The sequence below is a fragment of the Rousettus aegyptiacus genome, unplaced genomic scaffold (genome assembly GCF_014176215.1).
Source record: "Rousettus aegyptiacus isolate mRouAeg1 unplaced genomic scaffold, mRouAeg1.p scaffold_m13_p_10, whole genome shotgun sequence".
In the NCBI taxonomy this organism is placed as follows: Eukaryota; Metazoa; Chordata; class Mammalia; order Chiroptera; family Pteropodidae; genus Rousettus; species Rousettus aegyptiacus.
The window spans coordinates 8,543,477-8,564,544 of NW_023416285.1; the positions used below are offsets into that span (position 1 = coordinate 8,543,477).

Consider the following 21,068-nt stretch of genomic DNA (forward strand, 5'->3'; position numbering starts at 1 on the left):
ATTGGATCCGGCAAGTTCTACAATTGACAGTATCGCCACCCATTGAGCATTTACACCTGCTGCGTGTTGCTTCCAACACTGTGTGTGTGTTAACTCATTTAGGCCTCACGAAACCCTCAAAGGGAGGTGACATCAGCTACATTTTACAGATGAGGAAGCTCTAGCAAGGAGACTTCAAATCATTTGTCCAAGATTTTCCAGCCAGGTATCTGGTTCAGGGCAAGCTTAACTGTTATAGTACACTATATCCCTCCACAGCTCTGTATTATTTATTATCATTTAAGTATTATCTATAATAGTGAAAGTTAGGAACAACCTAAATACCCATCATAAGGGAAGGTTAAATATGTTACCTTTTTCTGTTCAAGGGAACACTAGACGGTTGTTCTTTAAAAAAATAAAAAAAAAAGTTGACATGGAACTGTACTAACGTGTTATAATCTCCAAGCTATAAAAATTTAACTTGGATCAAGTGGCGTGCAGGAGCGTATGTGATCACTTGAGGAAAAATGCCTGCATATGCATGGTATGGCTCTGAAAGGATATACAAGAAGAAATAAAAACAAAACAAAACAATTACACAGGAAACTAGAGGGAGGGGATGTGCTGTTCACTTTATACCTTTTATATCTTTGGAATTCTGTGCCATGTAAGTGAATTACCTATTTAAAAAGAAAACTTAATTCAAAAGAATGAACTGTATGTGCAAAGCTCGTAACAGTTACCTAACAGAAAACAGTGCCAGATGTTTAATTCTATTACTAAGTGTCCACATCATTTTAAAGCCATTTGCTTATGCATATTTCTTCCTCTAACATCTAGCTCAGAAGCTGGCATGTTCTAGGATTCCACAAATGACTGTGGAATGAATGAATAATGCACATATTGAGCTGAATCAAACAAAATTCGCAGTCATTGAACTTCCTTCCTCCCGCAACTGTATGGAGGAGGGGTCTATACTTCTCTCTAGAGACCAAGCTCAGGAGGGACAAGCCAGGGAAGGAGCATGACACAGAATGTCCTTCGGAGCTTCCAGAGGGAACCAACCCTGCGGACACCCTGATGTTGGACTTCTGGCGTCAAAAACTGTGAGACAATAACGTTTCTGTGGTTTAAACCATCAAGCATGTGGTAATTCATTGTGACAAGCCTAGGAAGATTATACCGCCTAGCAGCAGCAGGGCGGAGAGACGGGCAGGAGCTAGCTTATGCCCTCGAGCAGGCCCTAAAAAGGCAGCGCCACGTGGGAGGGCCCATGTGGGAGTGCCTGACGTCACAGACATGGAGGGAAGCGGCCAGCGGGTAATCTAATCACCGTTACAGCACGCCCAAGGCCTAGCTCTGGTCGAGTGCCCTTGTCTGCCGAGCAGGCTGCTCTCTGAAAGGGAGAGAAGATTCATCTGACAAGTCTTGGTCTTTCTCAAACCACGCGGATCATTGCTCAGACCTCTATTTTCTTTGTGGTTTTAGCAAATAGATTTGGTGGTGTTTTTTATTTTTTTTTTTTCAGGCATTTTGGCAGCTTTTAGGGGAAAATTTAAGAAGCCCATTAATGGCAGCATGTGTCACCGGGGATGCCGAAGTGCGGAAAAAGGAAGAGAAACGTTCTTAATTAAGGTGGGAAGAGCTGGGGGTTACCTGGGTCTCTCCGATGCTGCAGTGCCGGCGTTCCGGGCCCTGTCCCTCACCTGGGCGGGGACACACCTTGCTCTGCTGGATACATTCTTCCAGCCTTAAAACCTATAACAAAGAACAGAAACGCTCAGCAGCGAAGCCAAGTCCTATTGCCTGAATGTGGCCATCAACCTGGGAACCTGTTCTCTTGGGCCGGTCAATTCTGGGGACAGTGCCCCATCAGAGAAATTCCAAACATGCTCCTAGAAAGGCCATTTCTAATGAGCTGTTGCTTACTCTTTTCAGAAGAAGATGAGCCCAGTGGGTTTAGAGCATCCCGCACCTCTCTCAAAATCACTTGCACAGGTGTGTCTACCTGGCGCCGTAGGGTGGTTTTCATCGGCTCTCACACTATTTCACAGTATTTATTTTTTTTTTAGCAAAATAATTGGTAAAGAAAAGGAACAATATTTAAGAATTATATAGATAATGCGAGAGAAGAGTGGCTAGACAGCGCTCTTAAATTGCAAAGCCTGTATCACAATTACTATTATCATACAACTAATTGGAATGTCAATTAAAACAGACTGGCTTTCCGGCTCTAGACTTTGAGAAGGCCGATGACTATAGAGGAAACTCAGGCACTGCTGTCACATCTTTGCAGAGAGCCTAACACTCCTCAGGCAGCATGGGAGGGAAGAGGAAGGGACCGAGTAAGAGTGAGATGGTAAGATAGTAAAATATGGCCCCTGCCTTCCAGGAGGTGGCATACCATGGAGGAAACAGACACGTATTTATAATCACGGCAACATTCAGTAGACATCTGCACGAAATCACAGCGCCATTAATGGCATGTTTGGTCTGTTCCGGGCGTGGGCCTAAGCATTTTCTAGTCTTAACTCTTTTAATCCTCACATCACAGGTATGAAGCCGGAATTACTGCAGAGAATGTACAACAGTAAACTCTGCCCAGGGGAGTCCAGGGCGCCCTTAGGGGGACTGAAGGGTGAATAGGAGTCCGTTAGTGACAGGTGAGAAAGGGCATTCCAGGCAGCAGGACCAGCAGGTGCGATGGTGGAGGGAGGTAGGATGTGCGCGAGGGCTGAGAGAAGGTCCTGTGTGTGCATGGGGGTGCGGTGGGAGGGACCAGTGTGAAGGACTAGATGAGAAGGGCAGAGTCCTGGGGAATCGTAATGCTGAGTTAGATTGAGCCTGAATTAAGAATAAAAAGGGAATTGTAGATTTTAGGGAAGAAGGAGTTTTAGAACACTAGTTCTGGAGTTGGCTGAATGTGGGGATAGGCAGATACATCACAGAAAATGGTAAGGCCGTCCGTCGGCTTTACATAATGATGCTTGGGGAAGAAACAGTTAAAGTTTATGGAATTACTTATACTGCATCTTGCGAAGGCTTATGAAATATTTAAACGACTGCTGTGAGATTGTTTACGTAACATCTATGAGCAGGTAAAAAAAAGGGCAGGGCGAGCCATTCTGGGGGTCTTGGCCAGGCATTGGTGTAGAGAGGGGAGAGGACCTAGATGCTTAGGTGGCAGGACCCGCAGGACTTGGCAGCTGATGAGACGCGATGGTGGGGCGGGGGGCGGGGGCCGTGGCAAGGATGGGAGAGCCGGAGAGGAGGATGTGCTCAAGGGTGACTCTCCCCTTTCTAGCCTTGACAAGTGGGTGAGGAGATCATATACCATTCAGGTGGTAGAAATGGAGGATGAAGAGCAGGCCTGAGCCCTTCGTCCACGGCCGACCTCTGGGTCACGCCTAACCATCTGTAAACACTGGTACTGGATGCTCCTCAGTCATCAAGGAGGCGGCTTCCTGTACCAGAGGCAGTCAGCACAGTTGTGAACAGTGGGGTCTTTAGAGCCCCGTTACCTGGGTTGAATCCCAGATCCGTTACTTTTTACCCATGTGACTTCGAGGAACATCATGTGTACACTTGTCACTCGGCCGAACAAACAACACGTCTCAAATACAGCTGCAGCCCCTGTGATTCTCCTGATCCATCGCCCTTTCTCCCATCTAGAAATAGCCGCTGGTTTGACCTTGGGTGCACCGTCCTCAGGCATGTCTCTAGATTGATCTCCGTTTTACGTATTCCTAAATGATCACGACTGTTTCGTGCATGACTTTCTATTGTTAAAATGCCCCCCGCCCCCGCCCCAGCAGGTTGCGAAGTATGGCCGTGGCTGAGGGACAGATTTCATGGGTTCCTGTGGGGCGGCAGATGCAGGGCTCACCTGGGAGGTGTGAGGGAGGACGGGGCAAGCATCGTTTTGCCTAATGGGGCTCAGGAATGAACTTTATTTCCAGCCCCTTCCACTAGTTCTTCTCCCCAGTAACAGAGTTGACAGCAATTTTAAACTCTGCCCTTGGTCTCCGGGTGATCTGGGCAGGGGGCCCATGAAGCAAACTGTTGTCCGTCTGGTCTCCATCTGTTGCCTACCCTTTTCTCCCTCGCTTGCCTCCACCATGGAGGCCTGACAGCTAAATCCTTGCCTTCCCAGGCTGGTCACCTGACCTACGTATCGGCAATGGTGGCAGGAGTCAGCTGGGCTTCTGTGAACGCCTTCTGATTCCTGACGAAGTGGGCAGGCCTGGTCATCACAGACCCTCCCTATTTCCTAGTTTAAATTTGGACGTGACAACTGGAGTGGCAATTGACATTTGGAATCTGAGCTGACTTCTCCATTAGATGCAGCAGACATGTGGTGCTTAGGGCCCATGACACTTTTAGGGGCCATGAAAATGTTTTCATTTCTTTCAAAATCATCACCAAAAATAAATAAATAAACAAACAAAAAACCCCCACGGCTTGGCTGTATTCGTCTTTACACCAATTCGTTCATAAAGCACCATTTTTAATATATTTTTTTGATAACAGAGCCCGTGATGGCAACAGTGCCTAGCACCCACAACAGTGGCAATGAAGCCAAGGTGCAGGAGAGATCAAGAGAACCGCAGGCTCACCAAGCCTGCCGTCACGTAGCCACAGAACCAACACTGGCGGCCCCTGCCTCCTCCCTTCGCGTGAGGCATTCAACGACTCTTCGTTACACTTCTCTAAATCTGGCTTTCCGTTACTTGCAGCTAAACTTACGGCCCGTGAGCCAGCTTTCCTTGCATTTCTTCCGAGGATGCTGGATGTAAGGAGGTCTAAGCAGTTTCCCGAGACTGCCGTCGTCTCGGTCACCCAGGTGTCAACTCCCGGGGCCCAGAACCGTCCCTCCCAAGCACTGCGCTGATTAGGTACCTACCTCGAGCAGAGAATTCTGAAGCTTCACATTTAGGGCCGCTTTCTCCTCTTCTAGCTGCTTTATTTCATTTTCCGATTTCTTCTTCACTTCCTCCAACTGTGCTTCTACTTCCTAAAGGATGATTAGGAGAATTATTAGCCACACGAGGCACAAAAACATGCACGGGGCAAACCCCACCTTATTCCCAAAGGGGTTCAAAGATGGTTATGAGAGTCATAAAGTACAATAAGGGAAGATAAATCAGAGAAACATGGGGTCAAAGAAACAAGTGTTAAGTTCATACCGCAAAATCTGATACATATTGCGGGAGGGCTGGGGTCCGCCCCTGGCTTTGAGTTTTGTAGTGTCAAGAAAAGAGAATGTTTGTACTGACAGAATTCACAGTGTCCCATAAGTTAAACAGCCAACTACACTCTTGCTGCAGGGAAATATTAAAAGCAGAATGAAGTGTGTGTGTGTGTGCGTGCGTGTGCGTGTGTGTGTGCATGTGTGTATCATAAATAGTAATACAATAGCATTTGATGGCAGTGATAAATTAAAGTGCTTTTATAGTACAGCTGGACTTTTTTTTATTCGTTTTGATAATCTTTGACTTTCGGGGTCACTTATACTATATTTGATGTAATTATCGCGATCTACCATCTTGCTGTTTTATCTATAAGCCATTTCTGTTCTCTTTTTACCTCTTTTTCTGTGTATGTTTGATTCGTGGAATATTCTTTTGTATTCCCTTTTTTTTTTTATCTCCACTAATGACTTATTAGCTATCCTTTTCTGAGGGGGACGTGCTAGTGGTTGCTCTAAGATGCGTCTTCAACTGATCACTGCCATCAAATATTATCATATTACTTTATTCAGGATACACAATACAGCCACACCAGAAGGCTCAAAGAAATAGTGACTCTTAACTCTTGAGGGGAAAATGGTATCTTTTTTCAGTCCATGAACCCTAGCTTTGGGCCTCTTCAAGGCTTTACCTCCACCTCATCTGCATGGCCTAATTTATATCCTCAGTTTATAGGAATGATCGAAAAGTAAAACAAAACAAAAACAAAACAGGAGGAAACACAATTTATTTCCCAGATGGACTCATGCCCCCTCATTAAAGCTGAAGCGGGATTTCTACCCTCAGAGTCAGGCTTGGCTGACAGGTTACCAGGGCAACCTGCATCTCCAGGAGAGCTACCGTCCCTCCCATGGACCGCGGCTCAGAATGGAAAGAGTGTTCGGCTGTTTATCTGAGAATTGGATTTATGCAGCCAGAGGCAGCTCGTGGGAGGAAAACGCTTTCAATGTGGCTGCTTCTTACCCAGCACGGGGGTGGGAAACCACGGGCTCTTGAATCGGGCTGAAAGGTTTTAACCCTGGTGCTACCATTCGCTGTCTGCGTGAGCCGATACATAACCTCTTTGAGCCTCGGTTTTCTTACCTCTAAAATGGGGATATGAACACCCATTTTGTAATGCTGTTGGGAGAATTCAATGTGTTCGTAAGAATAAAGTGCTTTATGAAGCATAAAGTATGGTGGGCACTAAATGATAGTATCATACCTGATGTCACCCAGCGCGCACAGTAACTAACCACAGGCCCTGCTTGTCGAACTTCGACTGTGTGCTGTGCACTGAGCTCAGAGTGTATGTATAATACCATATTTAATCTACATATCGAGACTTCAAAGTACACATCCTTATTTTCAAAATCTGGTTTCATAGACGTTAAGTGACCTGGCCACGGTCACAGAGCTGGCGGGAGAGTCAGGACTTGGACCTGGGACTCGTCTAGGTCTCTCATGAGCTCATTTATTTATCCAACACATATCTACTAAGTGCCTACCACCCTGAGCCACACCGCACAACGCTGTGTTCCTCAGTGACCCACAATTGCCTTTCAGTGAAAACTCAAAGCTGATCGTGTCGGGTCTTGGATTACAAAGAGGCTTCCTGGTAATAGGGTAGGTTCCCCCCTTATCTGCGGTTTTGCTTTCTGCAGTTTGTTACTCATGGTCAACCACAGTCCAAAAACATGAAATGGAAAATTCCAGAAGTAAATGAGTCGTGTTTTAAACGACGTGCTGTTCTGAGTGGCATCATGAAATCCGGCCCCTTCCTGATCCTTCCTGTCCGGATGTGGATCACCCCGCTGACCAGCATCTCTAAGCTGTACACGCTCTCTGCCCCTCAGTCCCTCAGAGCCACGCCAGCTGTCAGATCAACTTTGGAGGCATCGTATTACTTGTGTTCAGGTGACCCACAGTTTACTTATAATGGCTCCAAAGCTGTTCCCATACTTTTATTATAGTATATTGTTAAAATTGTGCTACTTATTGTCAGTTATTATTGTTAGTCTCTTATTGTGCCTTATTTATAAATTACATTTTACCACAGTTATATATGAATAGGAAAAAATATTAGGCAGGATTCAGTATTATCCACAGTTTCAGACATCACTGGGGGTCTCGAGATGTATCATATCGGTCGTGTAATTAAAGCACCACCTACGTTCACAATAATACTTACACTTCGCTTTGTTCCTAAACATTCATACATGCTATTCACTTTCCCTGGCAAACAAGAGAGATGAGGCTTCGGTGCCTTGTTACAGAAAGCCGCCCCCTTTGGTGGGAAGGCGGAACAGTACCCAGAGTCTGAAAATCTCCCATACTGCAGGGCCACTGATTAATCACCTGCATCTCCCCAGTGCCTATTAGGCCCCAGGCATGAGGATGTGCGTCTGTCGTCTCGCATGGATTACCTCATTTAATCCTCACGGCTACTCTAAGAGGTGCTGTTATCATCCTGTTCTATACACCAGGAAGCTGAGACACACAGAATTTCTCTGTGAGGGGTCCAGGCTAAAGAGCTTTGCTGCCATCACTAAGATAGAGAGGGGCAGAGCTGGGATCTGAGCCCAGGTCGTCGGCCAGGCCTGCGTGTTTGCTCTACGGTATTTCCCTCTGTTTTTTTTTGCTGTGGAGAGTTCAATTTCCCCAAGTTAAACATTCATGTGACACGCTTGTACCCCATGTCAACGACTCCTGTTGTCTCGCAGTCTTAGGGTGACCCCCATCTCCTTTCAAAAGGCCCTGAACTCCCTTTAGTCAGGGAACTAGCTCGGATCTGTGCACAGCTGGAGCTCAGTCAATGTTTGGGGAAGGACAGAAGAAATAAAGAAGAAAGGAGGGAGGGAGGGAGGGGGGAGGAGGAGGAAACAGAACAGCATCTGCGCAAGGGACGTCACCGCCTGCAGCCTCTGCCTCTCCGCCTCCATGGACGAGTGAACTGCTTTGATTTCCACAGTGTGCTTCTGCACCAAGCTGTCCAGCCGCTTCCCCAGCTGCTCTTTGAGACGTTTCTTTTCCTCCTCCGTCTGGCGTTTGATTTTACGAAGGTCTTCCTCATACTGTTGCTTTATGCATTCCGTCTCCGCACTCGCCTCTTTCTTGGCCTGTAAAAAAGGAAAAGGGCCTTGTAAACCTGCCAGGGTGGGGTGAGGAGCCGGGAACTATGGTTTCCCTTCTGTGCAGTGTTTACAATGTTTGCAGACTGATTTTACAGCCTCTTTCACAAGGTGCAGTGTAGTCACGAGACTATATATTTGATGTTTATAAGGGACTTCACTTCACCCACCATTGGAAAAAGGCTCTTTGGAATAGTGTATGTGTGGTCATAGGATCAGATCTTTGGGCCCATACTACGGCGGAGTCTAAAGAATGTTTTCTTTGTTTGGGTTGTGAACATATAGTGGGAATTCAAAGCAAGTTTCCAGTTTCCCAGGAGCTGATGATAAGAAGGCGGGGGAATTCTGCTACGGTCTCAGTCTCCTAGTTGGCAGGAAGTCAGCTGAAATAGCACACGCACACATCCGCCCCCGGAACCACGGGATCTGTCATCGCTGCGGATTGGCCTCTACCTAAGCCACCTGTGACCACTCCATCCCCGGGGCTGGGTCAGACCCTACCTGTGCATCTGTGCCTCCAGTCGTGCCTGGACACTCCTTGGGGAAGTTCTGATCCTGCTGAGGACGGAGACTCTGAGCTTCCGAGTCACTCGCTTTCCCTAGGACTTCGTTCTCTGAAGCTCGCTCTGTCTTCACGTCACCTACAAGCATAGGTTGCGGCATCACTCGGAACGCCCCCAGGCCTTCTGCAGGCGGGTCCCCATCCTGCTACTCATGGATTTTGCCCACCACTCCCCTATGTAATCCCTGCTCTGTGGCCTCCTGGCCTTTGAACATCGCCAAGGTGGTCACTGTCATCTTTGTCCAAGCGGCATCCCGAGTTCAAATAGTGGTCCTGTTCTTCCTTCTTAAACTGGTCATCTTCAAAATGTTTTCATTGTGTTTTCCATAAGTTAAAAAAAATCGAACATGTTCCTGGATATATGTACACCCAAAGAATTTAAATTTAAAGGAATTTAAAGGATAAGACAATAATTAAATGTAATTAAAATGGCTGATTTTTAATTCTCAGGTTCCCCAAGGAGCTCATTCCCCACTGCGAGACCTCTGTTCGAAACCTCCCGCCCACTTCCGGTTCCAACTCGAACCTCTCCGCCTCCCCTTCGAGCCTTCGGTACTTTCTGCTTTCCCAGACATGTCATCCGACGCCTTTTGCATCACGCCTTCTACATGCCGTGTCCTAAACGGACTGAACTCACCCGTCACGCGGGTCAGATGAAACGACCCTGCCCCTCCACTCTGCTCCCGGGCCGAGCACGGCAGGAAGCCGGTCCAGGGCGGCTCACCTGGTTTCTGTGTGCCGTGACCCCCCTGCAGCATCAGTCTGTCTTTGGCGACGGCCAGCTTCTCCCCGAGTTTTTTCGCAGTGCTCTTCAACTCTGAATTCTCCTGTCGAGCCTCCTTGAGCTGCATATCCAGGTCCTAAACAGACAGAAGGGGTCTCATTTCTCTGGCTGTGATTCTGTGTGGAGACATCCTCTGTACACAGAACCGACGAGGAGTGCGCAGCACAGGCCCTCAGCCTCTGCAATTCAGTGGCTCAGGGCTCGCCTAATCCCTACTCACCCTCTGATTGGCCCTGTGACCTCGGGTGAATTATTTAACCTTTCCGTAGTGAGAGTCAAGTGAGATAAAGCGTCTGAGGCAGAAAAACCGCTCAGCGGGGTGTAAGGAATATTAGCTGTTGCTACTCTTCGGGGTGGCTCTGGGAGTCTGTGGGGCTCCCCTGACTGACTCGTCAGTGGTCTGGCCCGGTACAAACACGAAGCACCAAGGATTTTAGGAACATGACTGGTTATCGAATTAGCGGGGGCTTTAGAATTAGGTGGAGTTCAAAAACTTATTAGCCATGCGCCCGGCTAGGTCAGTCCTTAAGCCTCGCAGTTTCAGTCCTGTCTTCTCATTTGTAAACTGGAAGTTTCTAAGCTCTCTGAGGTCAGGGACCAAGTCCAGATCACCATGTGCCTCCTGCCCATACCCCCGGCCTGGCACATAGTAAGTGGTTGAACTCAGTGGAGATAATAATGCTCACTTTGATAGAAGTTGAGTGCTTCGAGCAGTGCCCAACACATAGCAGGTGTTCAAAACTAGGGGCCATGATTATTGTCCCATTTGAAAGGCAGGAAGAGCTCTTGCTTTACCTGAATCCTCTCCTTAAGCTTCTGGGCATACTTCTTCAGGTCGCTTATCTTGCGGCCCCTGTGCTCCAGATCCCCTTCCAGCTTCCTGACCTGGGCCTGCAGGGCCGACTCCTGCACCTGGAAGTTCTTGCGGAGGTCGGTCTCCTTCTCCTGCCACTGCCACAGGGCCTCGCTCACGGACTGCTGCATGGCCTGCCGGATGGCCTCGTTTTCCCGCTCGTACGTGGCCTGCAGCTCCTCGGCCTTCCGGGCATAGTCCTTGCTCAGCTGCTGGTTCTCCACGCGCAGCCGCTCCACCTCCAGCAGCACCGCCCGCATCTCGGGGCCAGAGCCCGGCTCTGCCTTGGCGTCAGGGCTCTCCTGGGACAGCGGGCCCCACCGCGGCGCCTCGTGGCTCATCAGGTGCTGGAGCCTCTTCTCGTAGTCAGCCTTGAGCTCCAGCATCTCCTTGGACAGGGTGAGGACCCGCTCGGCGTGCTCCGCCTCCACCCTCAGCTCCCTCTCTTTGGTCTCCAGCCTGCACGTGGCCGAGTGGTCCAGCGCCTCCTGCGTCAGCCTCTTCTGCAGCTCCAGCGCGCTCTCCAGGGCCTGAATGCGCCGGAGCAGGGCCTCCTCGTCGGTGTGGCCCTGTTCCTGCAGGAGCCTGGCCTCGGTCTCCGCCACCGCGGTCTGGAGCGCCTCCTGGTGGGCTTCCCGCAGCGCCTCCATGCTGGCCTCCGCCTCGTCCTGGCGCGTGTTCAGGGCATAGATCACCTGCAGGAAAAGCCGGAGCCCAGTTAGTGAGAGGTGCGGGTGAGGGGCGACGCTGGTGGGGGCGAAGGCTGATCCCCACCACCTAGAAGAGGCTTTGCGTGGCAGTGATTTATTAGACACTGTCTCCAGGAGGAACCAGTAAGGGAACGGGGAGTTGGGGCAGGGTGGAAACAAAGCAAAGGGATGATGTCGCATAAAGGCCCACAGAGGGTATCTGTGGCAGGGGCCTGTCTGCAGGGGACGTGGGTAGTGCATGGGCATCCCGCGAAGGGCTTAAAACGCTAACATGTTTTTGTTTTTTTAGACACTTTGGGATGCAAAACCCTAGAAAATCGAATTCCCACCATGATCAAGTGGGAACGCAAAGTTGATTTAACATCTGAAAATCGGTCAGAGTAATCGACTAGAATAAAGGACGACAGAATAGAAAAAAAGAAAAAGGAGCCACGTGAAACGCATTTGACAAACTGTAGCATCACTTCATGGTAAAAGCATTCGCCGCATTAGAAACAGAAGGGAACTTCCTCAGTCTAAAAAAGGGCATCTGTGAAAAACCCATAGCTAACATCATACTCCATCGTACTCCAAGATTGACCGTTGTCCATGACCCCTGGAGCAAGACAGGGACGCGGTGACTGCGTAGAGAAGAGAAAGCAGGCAGGCATGGCCACGGCGGAGCCCACGCGCAGTAGGTACCCCCTGCACAGGAGGCGCCCATGCATACACAGCGGGTACTCACTCACTCATTCACAGTAGTTACTCCTCGGATGTAGCTTCCTTCTCACTTCTCACATTATCCCCTTAGAAGGAAACGTCCCTTGTTTTTGGAGCCACGATCTACTACCCACCCCCTCTCCGGCGCCCTCGGCATCTGAAACTGTCGATCAGATGTTGAGCAGACTCACCCTTCTCTTGGGCTTCACCTGGCAACACTTCTCCTGCAACCTGCTTGCTTGCTTTCACTCGCCACCCATTAAACTGAAACATCGGAGCAAGTGGCCCAAACCGCATTTATAAATCCACCTCCCCTGGAGGGGACCGACTTCAGAATCCATCAAGGGACATGAATAATTCAGCCGCCAAGAGAAATACTGAGCAAGTTGGTAAGGCTTCCCAAGGGTTTTAGAAATCCATTGCTAATGGTTTGATTTCAGAAAAAATTTCAGCTAAGAGCCGGTTAGGGTCTTAGGGGTTGAGTATTGTAGGTTTAACAAAGCTATAATTAATGGATTCTGAGCATCAGATACAGAGGAAGCTTCCCATCAAGTCTGGCAGCAGGAGTCAGAAGTGAAATGAAAAAGATTTGCTGAGTGCCCAGAGTCTGACCTTCAGTGAGGCAGGTAATATACGTGTTATTCTGCATTTAGCCTTCTAACAAGTCTGCAAAGTGGACGTTCCCACGCGTATCCCAATTTTACAGAGGAGGAAACTGACATGAATCGGGCTAACTTAACACCTGGGGGCGGTACAGCATGGTGCCTAAATTGAGGTTTTAGATCCTATTGTAGCTCTACCTTTTTCTAGCTGTGTGACCTTGAGTAAGTTAATGAACCTCTCTGGTTCTCTGTCATCTCGTCTACGACACAGGGAGAGCAATGCCTACTTCATAGATTTGTTTTGAGATTAAAATGACATAATGAACCTAAAACCCTGAGTAACGTTCCTAGCACAGAATAAACACTCAAGAAATGCTGTCTGTTAGTATTTTTACTATTATTGATATTATCAAAATAATACTAAAAATAAACAATAAAATAAATTAACCAATATTAAAAATAATGCTAAAAAGTGAGGAACGGGTCCCAAACAAGGCTGGACTCTTGCAAACAAATGGGCTTGGAATGGATTTCTAGATGGAGTTTAAGATGCTAATTAATATTTCACCATTATCTATCAGAGAGCTGTTGCTAGGCACCTTGCTGCACATGGCATTGAGCTGTGAGGTATAAGCTTCTGGGTAATTGAAGCCCAACTGTCTCCCAGACCAATTTAGACTGAGACTTAGCTGGAAGGTAAGGGCAGTCTCTCCAGAAGGCTCTTAATTAGAGCCCCTCCTCTTACTGGCCCAGGCCAATGCTCACAGACACAGGCCTGCCTCACTTCTAGGGTGTTTGACCAGCTGCATAAGATGTTGAACCTGGAAAGGGTCCATCTTGTCTTTCAAATCTTAAATGACTTATTTACAGCTTTTTGAAAAGCAAAGACTAGCAATAGCTCCCTTGGTTAGCCAACCCGGTCAGTTCAGGGCATAGATCACCTGCAGGAAAAGCCACAGTGTTAGTGATACTTTGGTGAATAAAACCAGTACAAAGGAATCATAATCCCTCTCATGGGAAATATTTTATAGAGAAGTAATCCACCTTGGAACACCAAAACCTGTAACCATGCATACAAACAAAATTGTGCGAGCTCAAAAGCAGAAATAGCCGCTTTTCAAATGTACCTGTTTAGATCAGGTACATTTATAAATTTAAATTTTGAAAAGCAGGTTTTGTGTGCATATCTATATAGACATGCACATCCCTTTGTTCCACATAAATGATATAACAATGAGTGCTAACGTTGTTTTTACTTAGCACTTTCCAATTCACAAAACAGCTTTACAAGATAAACCCCAACAGCACAAAAGATAAATATACTGAATGTCCATTCTAAATGAATTTTTATTTTCTCCACTGTTCTCTGGGGGGGAAAATCTCTTTAAACCTTTTCCAATTCATTTATTGTGCCTTCTGAATAATCCTCAGATAAACAGTATGTTTCCAGCTATATATTCTTGTCCAAACAATACCTGAACAACTCAAAGATCCATTTATGATCACCTTTGCAAATTGTCTTTGCAGCCATGAATGAATTTCTGTGCTCTGGCCGTATGTGGCCTCAAGTACAGCAACAGGGAGTTCTAGTCTCAATTTATGAGTTATGAGTAGCTGTTGCTCATGTAATTTCTATACCAGCAGTGGAAAGGCCACACTAGGTCAAGTTCATGGACTGGACAATCTTTTGTCTCTGACTCATGTTACCAGGGGCATTTGTGGGAGTACAGAGCCCATGTCAGCTCACCGTGTCAGAGACCTCAAAGAGTCAGGAGTAGATTATTTTAAGTTAAAATAAAAAGGATATAAAATTGAAGATGCAGCATGGTTTCAATGCTGTTTTAAAATCATACGCACATATCAACATAGAAGAAAGTCAAGAACATATTAAACATGACCAGGGTTATTTCTGGTTGGTAAAAATGAAGGGTGATCAATTTCTCTCTCTCCCTCTCTCTCTTTTTTTTGATTTCGCTTTTATGCATTCCCTAATTTTTTCGATGTTAAGTATATACTTTAATTATAATAAAAAAAAATCTAGGTTTTTTTTTTTTTTTTAAGGTTTTGGATACACCATTAAACTATTCTGCATCAGTTAATCCAGAAGTATTTAAGCCTGAGACACAAACCCTGGAAGGAAAACAGATTCTGACAAGGAAAGATCAAGTCCGGAGGCCTCCCCCAAGGTATCTGACTTTGGCTGTGCTACCTCCAACTGGCTGGTGAGAAACAGAAGTTGTTCTATTATGGTCTGAACAGCCCAATGAAGATGTTGTCTTTTCCATCAAAGATCTTGATTCTAGGGGTTCCAGTTAGAATGGCGGAGTAGGTAAACGCTGTGCTTGCCTCCTCTCATGAGCGCATGAAAATTACGATGAAACTATAGAACACCAATAATAGGTAATTTCCTGAAGTCTAGCTGAAGTCCTGCAACTGGGGACACACAGAAAAGGCCAGCTTGAGACTGGTAGGAGGGGCGAAGACATGGAATGGGGTGGTCCCACACCTGTGTGTGGCAGTTGAGGACTGGGAGAAATATCTTGGCTGCAGCAACCCCCCCAAAACAGTGAGGGATCCAGGATCCACACCAGGCTCCCCAGCTCAGGGTTCCAATGCTAGGAAGAAAAGTCACACCTTTTGGCTGCGAAAACCAGCATAGATTGTGGCTGAGACAGAGGGTTGTGGGAATTACAGACATTCCTCTGTAAGAGGCCTGCAAGCAGACTTACCCACTGACAGACTCGATTCTGGGGCAGCAGCTTGAAAGGCATTGGGGACACACGGGGAGGAACTAAGTTGTCTGGCTTCAGAGTGAGGGCTGGAGGAGCAGCTTTCTCCCAGATAGAAGTGCTGGAAGAGGCTTTTGTTTCTTGGTTGAGCCCTCCCCCGCCCAGTGTGCATACCCAAGTGGCCGCCATATCTGAGTCTCCATCAATGTAGCTAACATTGGTTGCCCTGCCCAGGTAACTCCCTGAAATCCCGCCTGTCCCAATGGGCAGACCCACGATTTCCAGTGGCTTTTCCATACAAATGGCCTCTCTTGGCTCATGCTTCAGACTTTCCTAAAATCTCTTAAAGGGTCAAAAACCCCAAACAAGCAGCATCTGGCCTCGGCTAGCCCTGTACCTCTTGCCGAGCAGCCCCAAGACCAGCATTAGCAGCAACTGGCCTTGGTTCATGGCTTGGCCTCTCAAGGCACATCCAAGCCTAGGGTGAGTGGTGGCTATCTGCAGAATTCTTGGTAGCTCATGCCGAGTGGCCCCAGGCAGGTCAAAGGGTGCAGCTGAACTTGACCTGCAGCAAGTCCCCTCACAGGAGGCCCTGGCCTGCACACCTGGTGGCCAGATTTGGTCTGAACCTAAGCACATGGATGTGTGTTAAATGGCCCACACCACAAGGACAACAGAAAACAAACATTATGCATACATATGTAAAACATATGTAGATATTGATCATTCAGGGAATGTTTTGGGGCTAGCTAGGAATTTTTCACTCTGGCTCTTAAGACCCAGTCGGGCTGCTGTTTACATTCTTTACTTGAAATGACATATTTAATTTGCTTTTAGGAGAACCCTGCTGTCAGGCTGGCCTCATTGTTCAGGTCACAATAGACAGACAAGGCAGAGTGGCAGTTGGAAGCTACCTGGGAGAGATGAGTAAGTGGTTTGGGGATTATAGTTATTTAATATTTATAAAAGATAACTATCATCAGAAGCCAACCTCCAGGACCCCAGGTGCTCTGTAACATAAAGCTTCATGGGGACTTACGTTTCGTATCATGTATTTCTTTTCTAACACAGTGGTCCACACTGTTGACTGCACGTGCAAAACCATATTGTCTCTTGTCCTGGCTTTTTGTAGCTAGTGCAAATAAATAGCCGAGTCATTATTCTTCTTAAAAATCATACCCACTATCAATTTATTTTAAAGAGAAAAACATTACCCTTAGGAAGTGAAATACATCTTTCCTTTCATTCAGTCGTTTAGTGAATATTTATCAAGGACCTGCCACATGCCAGGCATTGTTCACGGTAGTGAGGGTACCAGCATGCTTACAACGGGCCCAAATCCTTGTGCTCATGAAGCTAACATTCCGGCGAGTCAGTCAATGAAAATGGTAAATAAGTAAAATAAACAATTTGTTAAGTAGTGATAAGCCGAAGAAAAGAATAAAGCAAGGAAGGGATATTCAGGGGGAAGGAGTTATGATTTCACACAGGGCGGTTAAGGAAGGCTCCCTATGGAATCCAAAAGAAATATGAGCAAGAGACTCATAAGTTTACAGGAAAGTAAATGCAGGCAACCAATAATCAAACCAAAAGATACTCCACCTCACTCGAAATTCAAAAAAAGGAGAATCTAAATAAGTAGATTAGATTTTATACATATCATATGAGCAGAGAAAAAAGTTTCTTGATGTTTCTGGTATAGGCGTAGGAAAGATGCCTCTCCAATAATGTGAACGCCAGGTCAAAAGATGGATCAATAAGAATATCAATAAGAATAACAACAGCAATAAATTGAAACATTAAATATGTTTAAAGACAAATTCGTAATAATATCTTCTGTCAATAAAAAATGCATTGATCATCTTTGGACAATGTTATGGAAAAGAACCATTATTTTTAAGGTAGGTAATCAAATAAATACAATCAAGCACTAATTTTGCTTTTCCAATACGAATTGCACCAGCTGATAACCAAACAAGTGAGGAGTAGACGTTCCTCTCTATAGAAGTACTTTAACTATGAAATAAAGATGAAATGATAGAATCAGAAAATCATCAACTGTTAACATCACAATAAGAAAAAATCAGACAGTATGCTAACAGTCTCTATGAAGTTTCCTTACCAAAAAAAAAAAAAAAAAAAAAAAAAAGGAACTAAACTCTAATCAGTCCTGTAGATATAACTTCTACTTTATAGAAAATACAAGTGACAGAAAAGCATGTTGAAAGGCATCATAAGGATGCAATCAGCAAAATCCAAACTATTGGAAACTCTACAAGACAAATTACTCAGCTTCTTAAACAAGAAAGGGGGAAATGTGTGTCTGTGTGTATGTATTTATGTACTATGTGTATGTTCTATGTAGTTATGTGAAACTGCAGATTAGGAGAAATCTAAAAGACATATCAACCTGTTGCAATATAGAAATCCTTATCTGAATTCTGATTTGAAAAGGAAATTGTAAAAAGGAGACAAAACTATAAAACGATACGAGTACTAGAAGAAAACATGGATTAAATGTGTACACTGACCAGATGTTTCGTGATATTAGGGATTTACATTAATTTTTTTCAATGAAATAATGGTATTATCAATATACTATAAAAAGAATGCTTATTTTTTCAGAGATGTACACTAAAATATTCCTGGATGACACACTTCTGAGATTGCGTTAACATCATCCAGCAGGTGGGAGTTGGGTAGGGTCTAAGGAAGTAAGATCCTTACTTTGCATTGTCCATAGGTCCTGTGACTTTAAGCAAAAGAACCTACAGTGAAACCAGTTTTACCACTGGCCGACTTATAGACACAAGAGTCAAATTCCCACAGCATCTCCTCCACGTTATCACAGATCGACATTGAATGAAATGATGTTATTTGAGGACCTGCTGTACTTGAAATTTTCACTGCCAAAAGTTATAGAAAAACAACAAATGTCTCGTTTGAGAGCACATGATTGCTATTACCAGAAGCACACAGGAAAATCCAGCTACAAGGGATTCTGAAAAATAGAGCTGTAAGCTTTCCAGCATCCGCAGCACATGCCGGAATCAGGGTCGAAGTATGTGTGAGTAAGATGGTCAACAACGCCCACCCTCCAATCGATAACTCAAACCCTGACCTCTCTCTTAAAGGACCACTAAAAATATCCAACTGCCTCTTCGACATCTTGACTTGGATATCTCACAGGACCCTCAAAACTCAACATGCCCCAAACGAATCATTTCCGTCCCCAACCTGTGTCACTTCTCATGAAACCCGCCTTGCTACTAATGAGCTGAGGGACCTCAGAGAAGGCTCTTGGTTCTTCTAGTCTTCGGTTTGTGAACTAGGGGAATGTCTAAGTTATCTCTAGGTCATTTCCGGCTCAAGGAATGTACAGGACTAAGACTTGCTTGCATCCTTTGTCAATGGTAATTTGATTATAGATTGTTTTCAAAAAACAAGCCACCTTAAAAGGGACTTGGCCTATATATTTTCAGAAGCAGTAACGTTTCATGATAAATCTTAGTATCGGTTTAGCCACAGTGATTATTTATTCAACACTGGCAACTGCAGCATATTTGGCTGAGATTTCAAATAGCCAATTGTTTTCGGTATGGGCTTGTGCATTCTAGAACCAACCAGCCGAGCAGCTAACCAACCGCCTCTCTGTAGCAACAGCCAAGGGGCTGTCTGTCGTTGTGAAGATAATGTAGATGACTGGCTTTTTTTCTGTGTGTGTGCGGGCGGGGGGTGGGGAGGTGGGAGGCAGGCTTTTGTATCTGTTTCAGAAATGTGACAGGTGCAGTTTTTTCCAAGGCAAGAGGAAGAGATGGTTTTGACCTCTCGTGTCTGTTGAAGCATCTGAGGAAGGGTGACTTGTCATTTTTATTGCATAAGTGACGGTGCTCCCGTGGTGAATCGGAAGGAGTGATAAATAAGATTCTCGGAGGCTGTTAAATGGCACTTAGTGGGCGGGAGTCCCGCATGACAAGTACACGGTGTTCAGGGATCACAGCGACACGCTTCCCCGTTCCACGGCACTCGACCCCGGCACACCAACCGCGGCGGTTGACTTCACTTCCTCTCTCTCTCTGCTCAGAACATTTACCTGATTTAAGCAGGTAAAAAAAAAGTCCAGTACACCTAATACGAATGGGAATAAAAGATAATTGAGAAGAGATGGACAAAAGGTGGAGCAGCCTCTTTTGGCTCATTCAGAATTTAACCCTGTAATAAAGATAATGTATTCTAAATTCAGTTGATCCTTACTCAGAGCCAGTACAAGTCTGACACCAGCTTGGGCATCCTACCCTTGAGATTCGAAGGAAATGTGACTTGAACCTCCATTTAACGTACAGGGGGAATTCCAGCACCATCCACCTTTTGAGTTTTCAGGGGACTGGCTTCTGTGTCTCCCTGTTCCCTCTAGCTCCACAGTCCTGCTTCTGATGGACTCAGTCCCTCTAGAAATCAGCTCGCTGTCATGATGTGCTACCCTGCTTCTTGGTAAACATTGCCACGCAGGGGTTTCAGCTCCAGTTGGTTCAGTGCGAGTTCTCCCCCTGTCTGTCAACCAGCTACCAAGCGCTCACCATGCCCCACGCTGCAGCTCACCTAAGTCGCCAGGAGGAGACCGGACACTGGACAGTCCTTCTGTGCATGCACCTCCTACTTTGGAAATGAGCTGGATCAGCTCTCTGGGGATGATAGTTCACGGGCTCAGCTGTGAGCCGCCTCTTGAGAAACTGACATTAGGACCCACCAAAGGGAGAGAAGTCAGAGAAAGAGTTACTCATTAGCTTTTGCTTTCCTGTGGCCTGGTTTACACTACGCTCAGAGTGCACGCACACAGACAAACATAACCCCACACTCGGCTCTAATCTCCTCCCTCATACTTACTTAGGCTGTCGCCAGACAATTGGATAGGCTGCCTCGGGACAAATGGGCCCTGCTCCAGGGGGCTGAGCACAGGAATAGCAAGTCTGGACAGAAGCACTTTGGCAACCCGAAGAGGAAAGGCTTTGCAAGATGAATGTCGGCAATACTGTTGGCTCTTGCCTGCTATATTAATTTCTCCTTTAAAAGACAGCTGACCCATTTTTTCCAACCCATAGCTCTAATGGACTCTTTATTCAGAGGCCATCCTTCTCCCACATAAAGACCTGCATTGTATTTAATGATAAGCCTTTTAATGGAATTTCTATTTCTGGGTCTTTGGGAAAATGCCATTAATGAGCTTGCGAGTGCAGGGAGTAGCAGATGTCGGAAGGGCACGCTTTTCAAGGGCAGGAAAAGGAACAAAAACCAGAAACAGGTTCTTTTTCTTGGAACGGGTTTGGCTTAAGCGAAACTATAATCTTGGCCAATATTAAAAGAAAGATTAATCTCCCCTCGGCGGTTCTCCTCCATCTTTCTTCTCACGTTGCATTCAGTCCCTTAAACAGGCATGGACCAATTACAGGTTTGAAAGGGTGACAGATGCTACCCTGCTCAGTTTACCCACGTGTCTTGGTCTAGTTTTGCACTCTGCTGATGATTTCATTACATTTTGGATGACAGAACGATTTGCGGATGGTAACAGAGTAAGGAGCTTGTGCATAGAATGTTGGGGTGTGTGTGTGTGTGTGTGTGTGTGTGTGTGTGTGAGACAGCTTCACGTTAATCTTTCTTTTGTTGCCTGGAGCAATTCAGCTTTGGCCCCAGACCCAGCAAAACAGAAGCTTCGTCATCAAGCAGCGGTGCCCTCCTGCACACGGCAGGCTATCGCTCATCTCATCGCTCCACGAGGGCGTTCCGGGTTGCA

At 46.2% G+C, this 21,068-nt stretch overlaps 1 protein-coding gene across 9 annotated transcripts in view; it reads right to left on the reverse strand.

The window, feature by feature from the left end:
• FAM184B (family with sequence similarity 184 member B) overlaps nucleotides 1-21,068 on the reverse strand; it is a 65,143-nt gene that overhangs the window by 34,669 nt on the left and 9,406 nt on the right. For all 9 annotated transcript variants that reach the window (XR_004953048.1, XR_004953050.1, XR_004953049.1 and 6 more), the window contains 6 exons: nucleotides 10,483-11,235; nucleotides 9,628-9,763; nucleotides 8,843-8,982; nucleotides 8,123-8,329; nucleotides 4,886-4,996; nucleotides 1,639-1,740 (listed from right to left, as the gene is read on the reverse strand). Coding sequence is in view for 3 of the 9 variants with exons in the window: in XM_036227547.1 (XP_036083440.1) it covers nucleotides 1,639-1,740; nucleotides 4,886-4,996; nucleotides 8,123-8,329; nucleotides 8,843-8,982; nucleotides 9,628-9,763; nucleotides 10,483-11,235 (1,449 nt within the window). In the remaining 6 variants the exon portion in view is untranslated. The remainder of the gene's footprint in view (nucleotides 1-1,638; nucleotides 1,741-4,885; nucleotides 4,997-8,122; nucleotides 8,330-8,842; nucleotides 8,983-9,627; nucleotides 9,764-10,482; nucleotides 11,236-21,068) is intronic.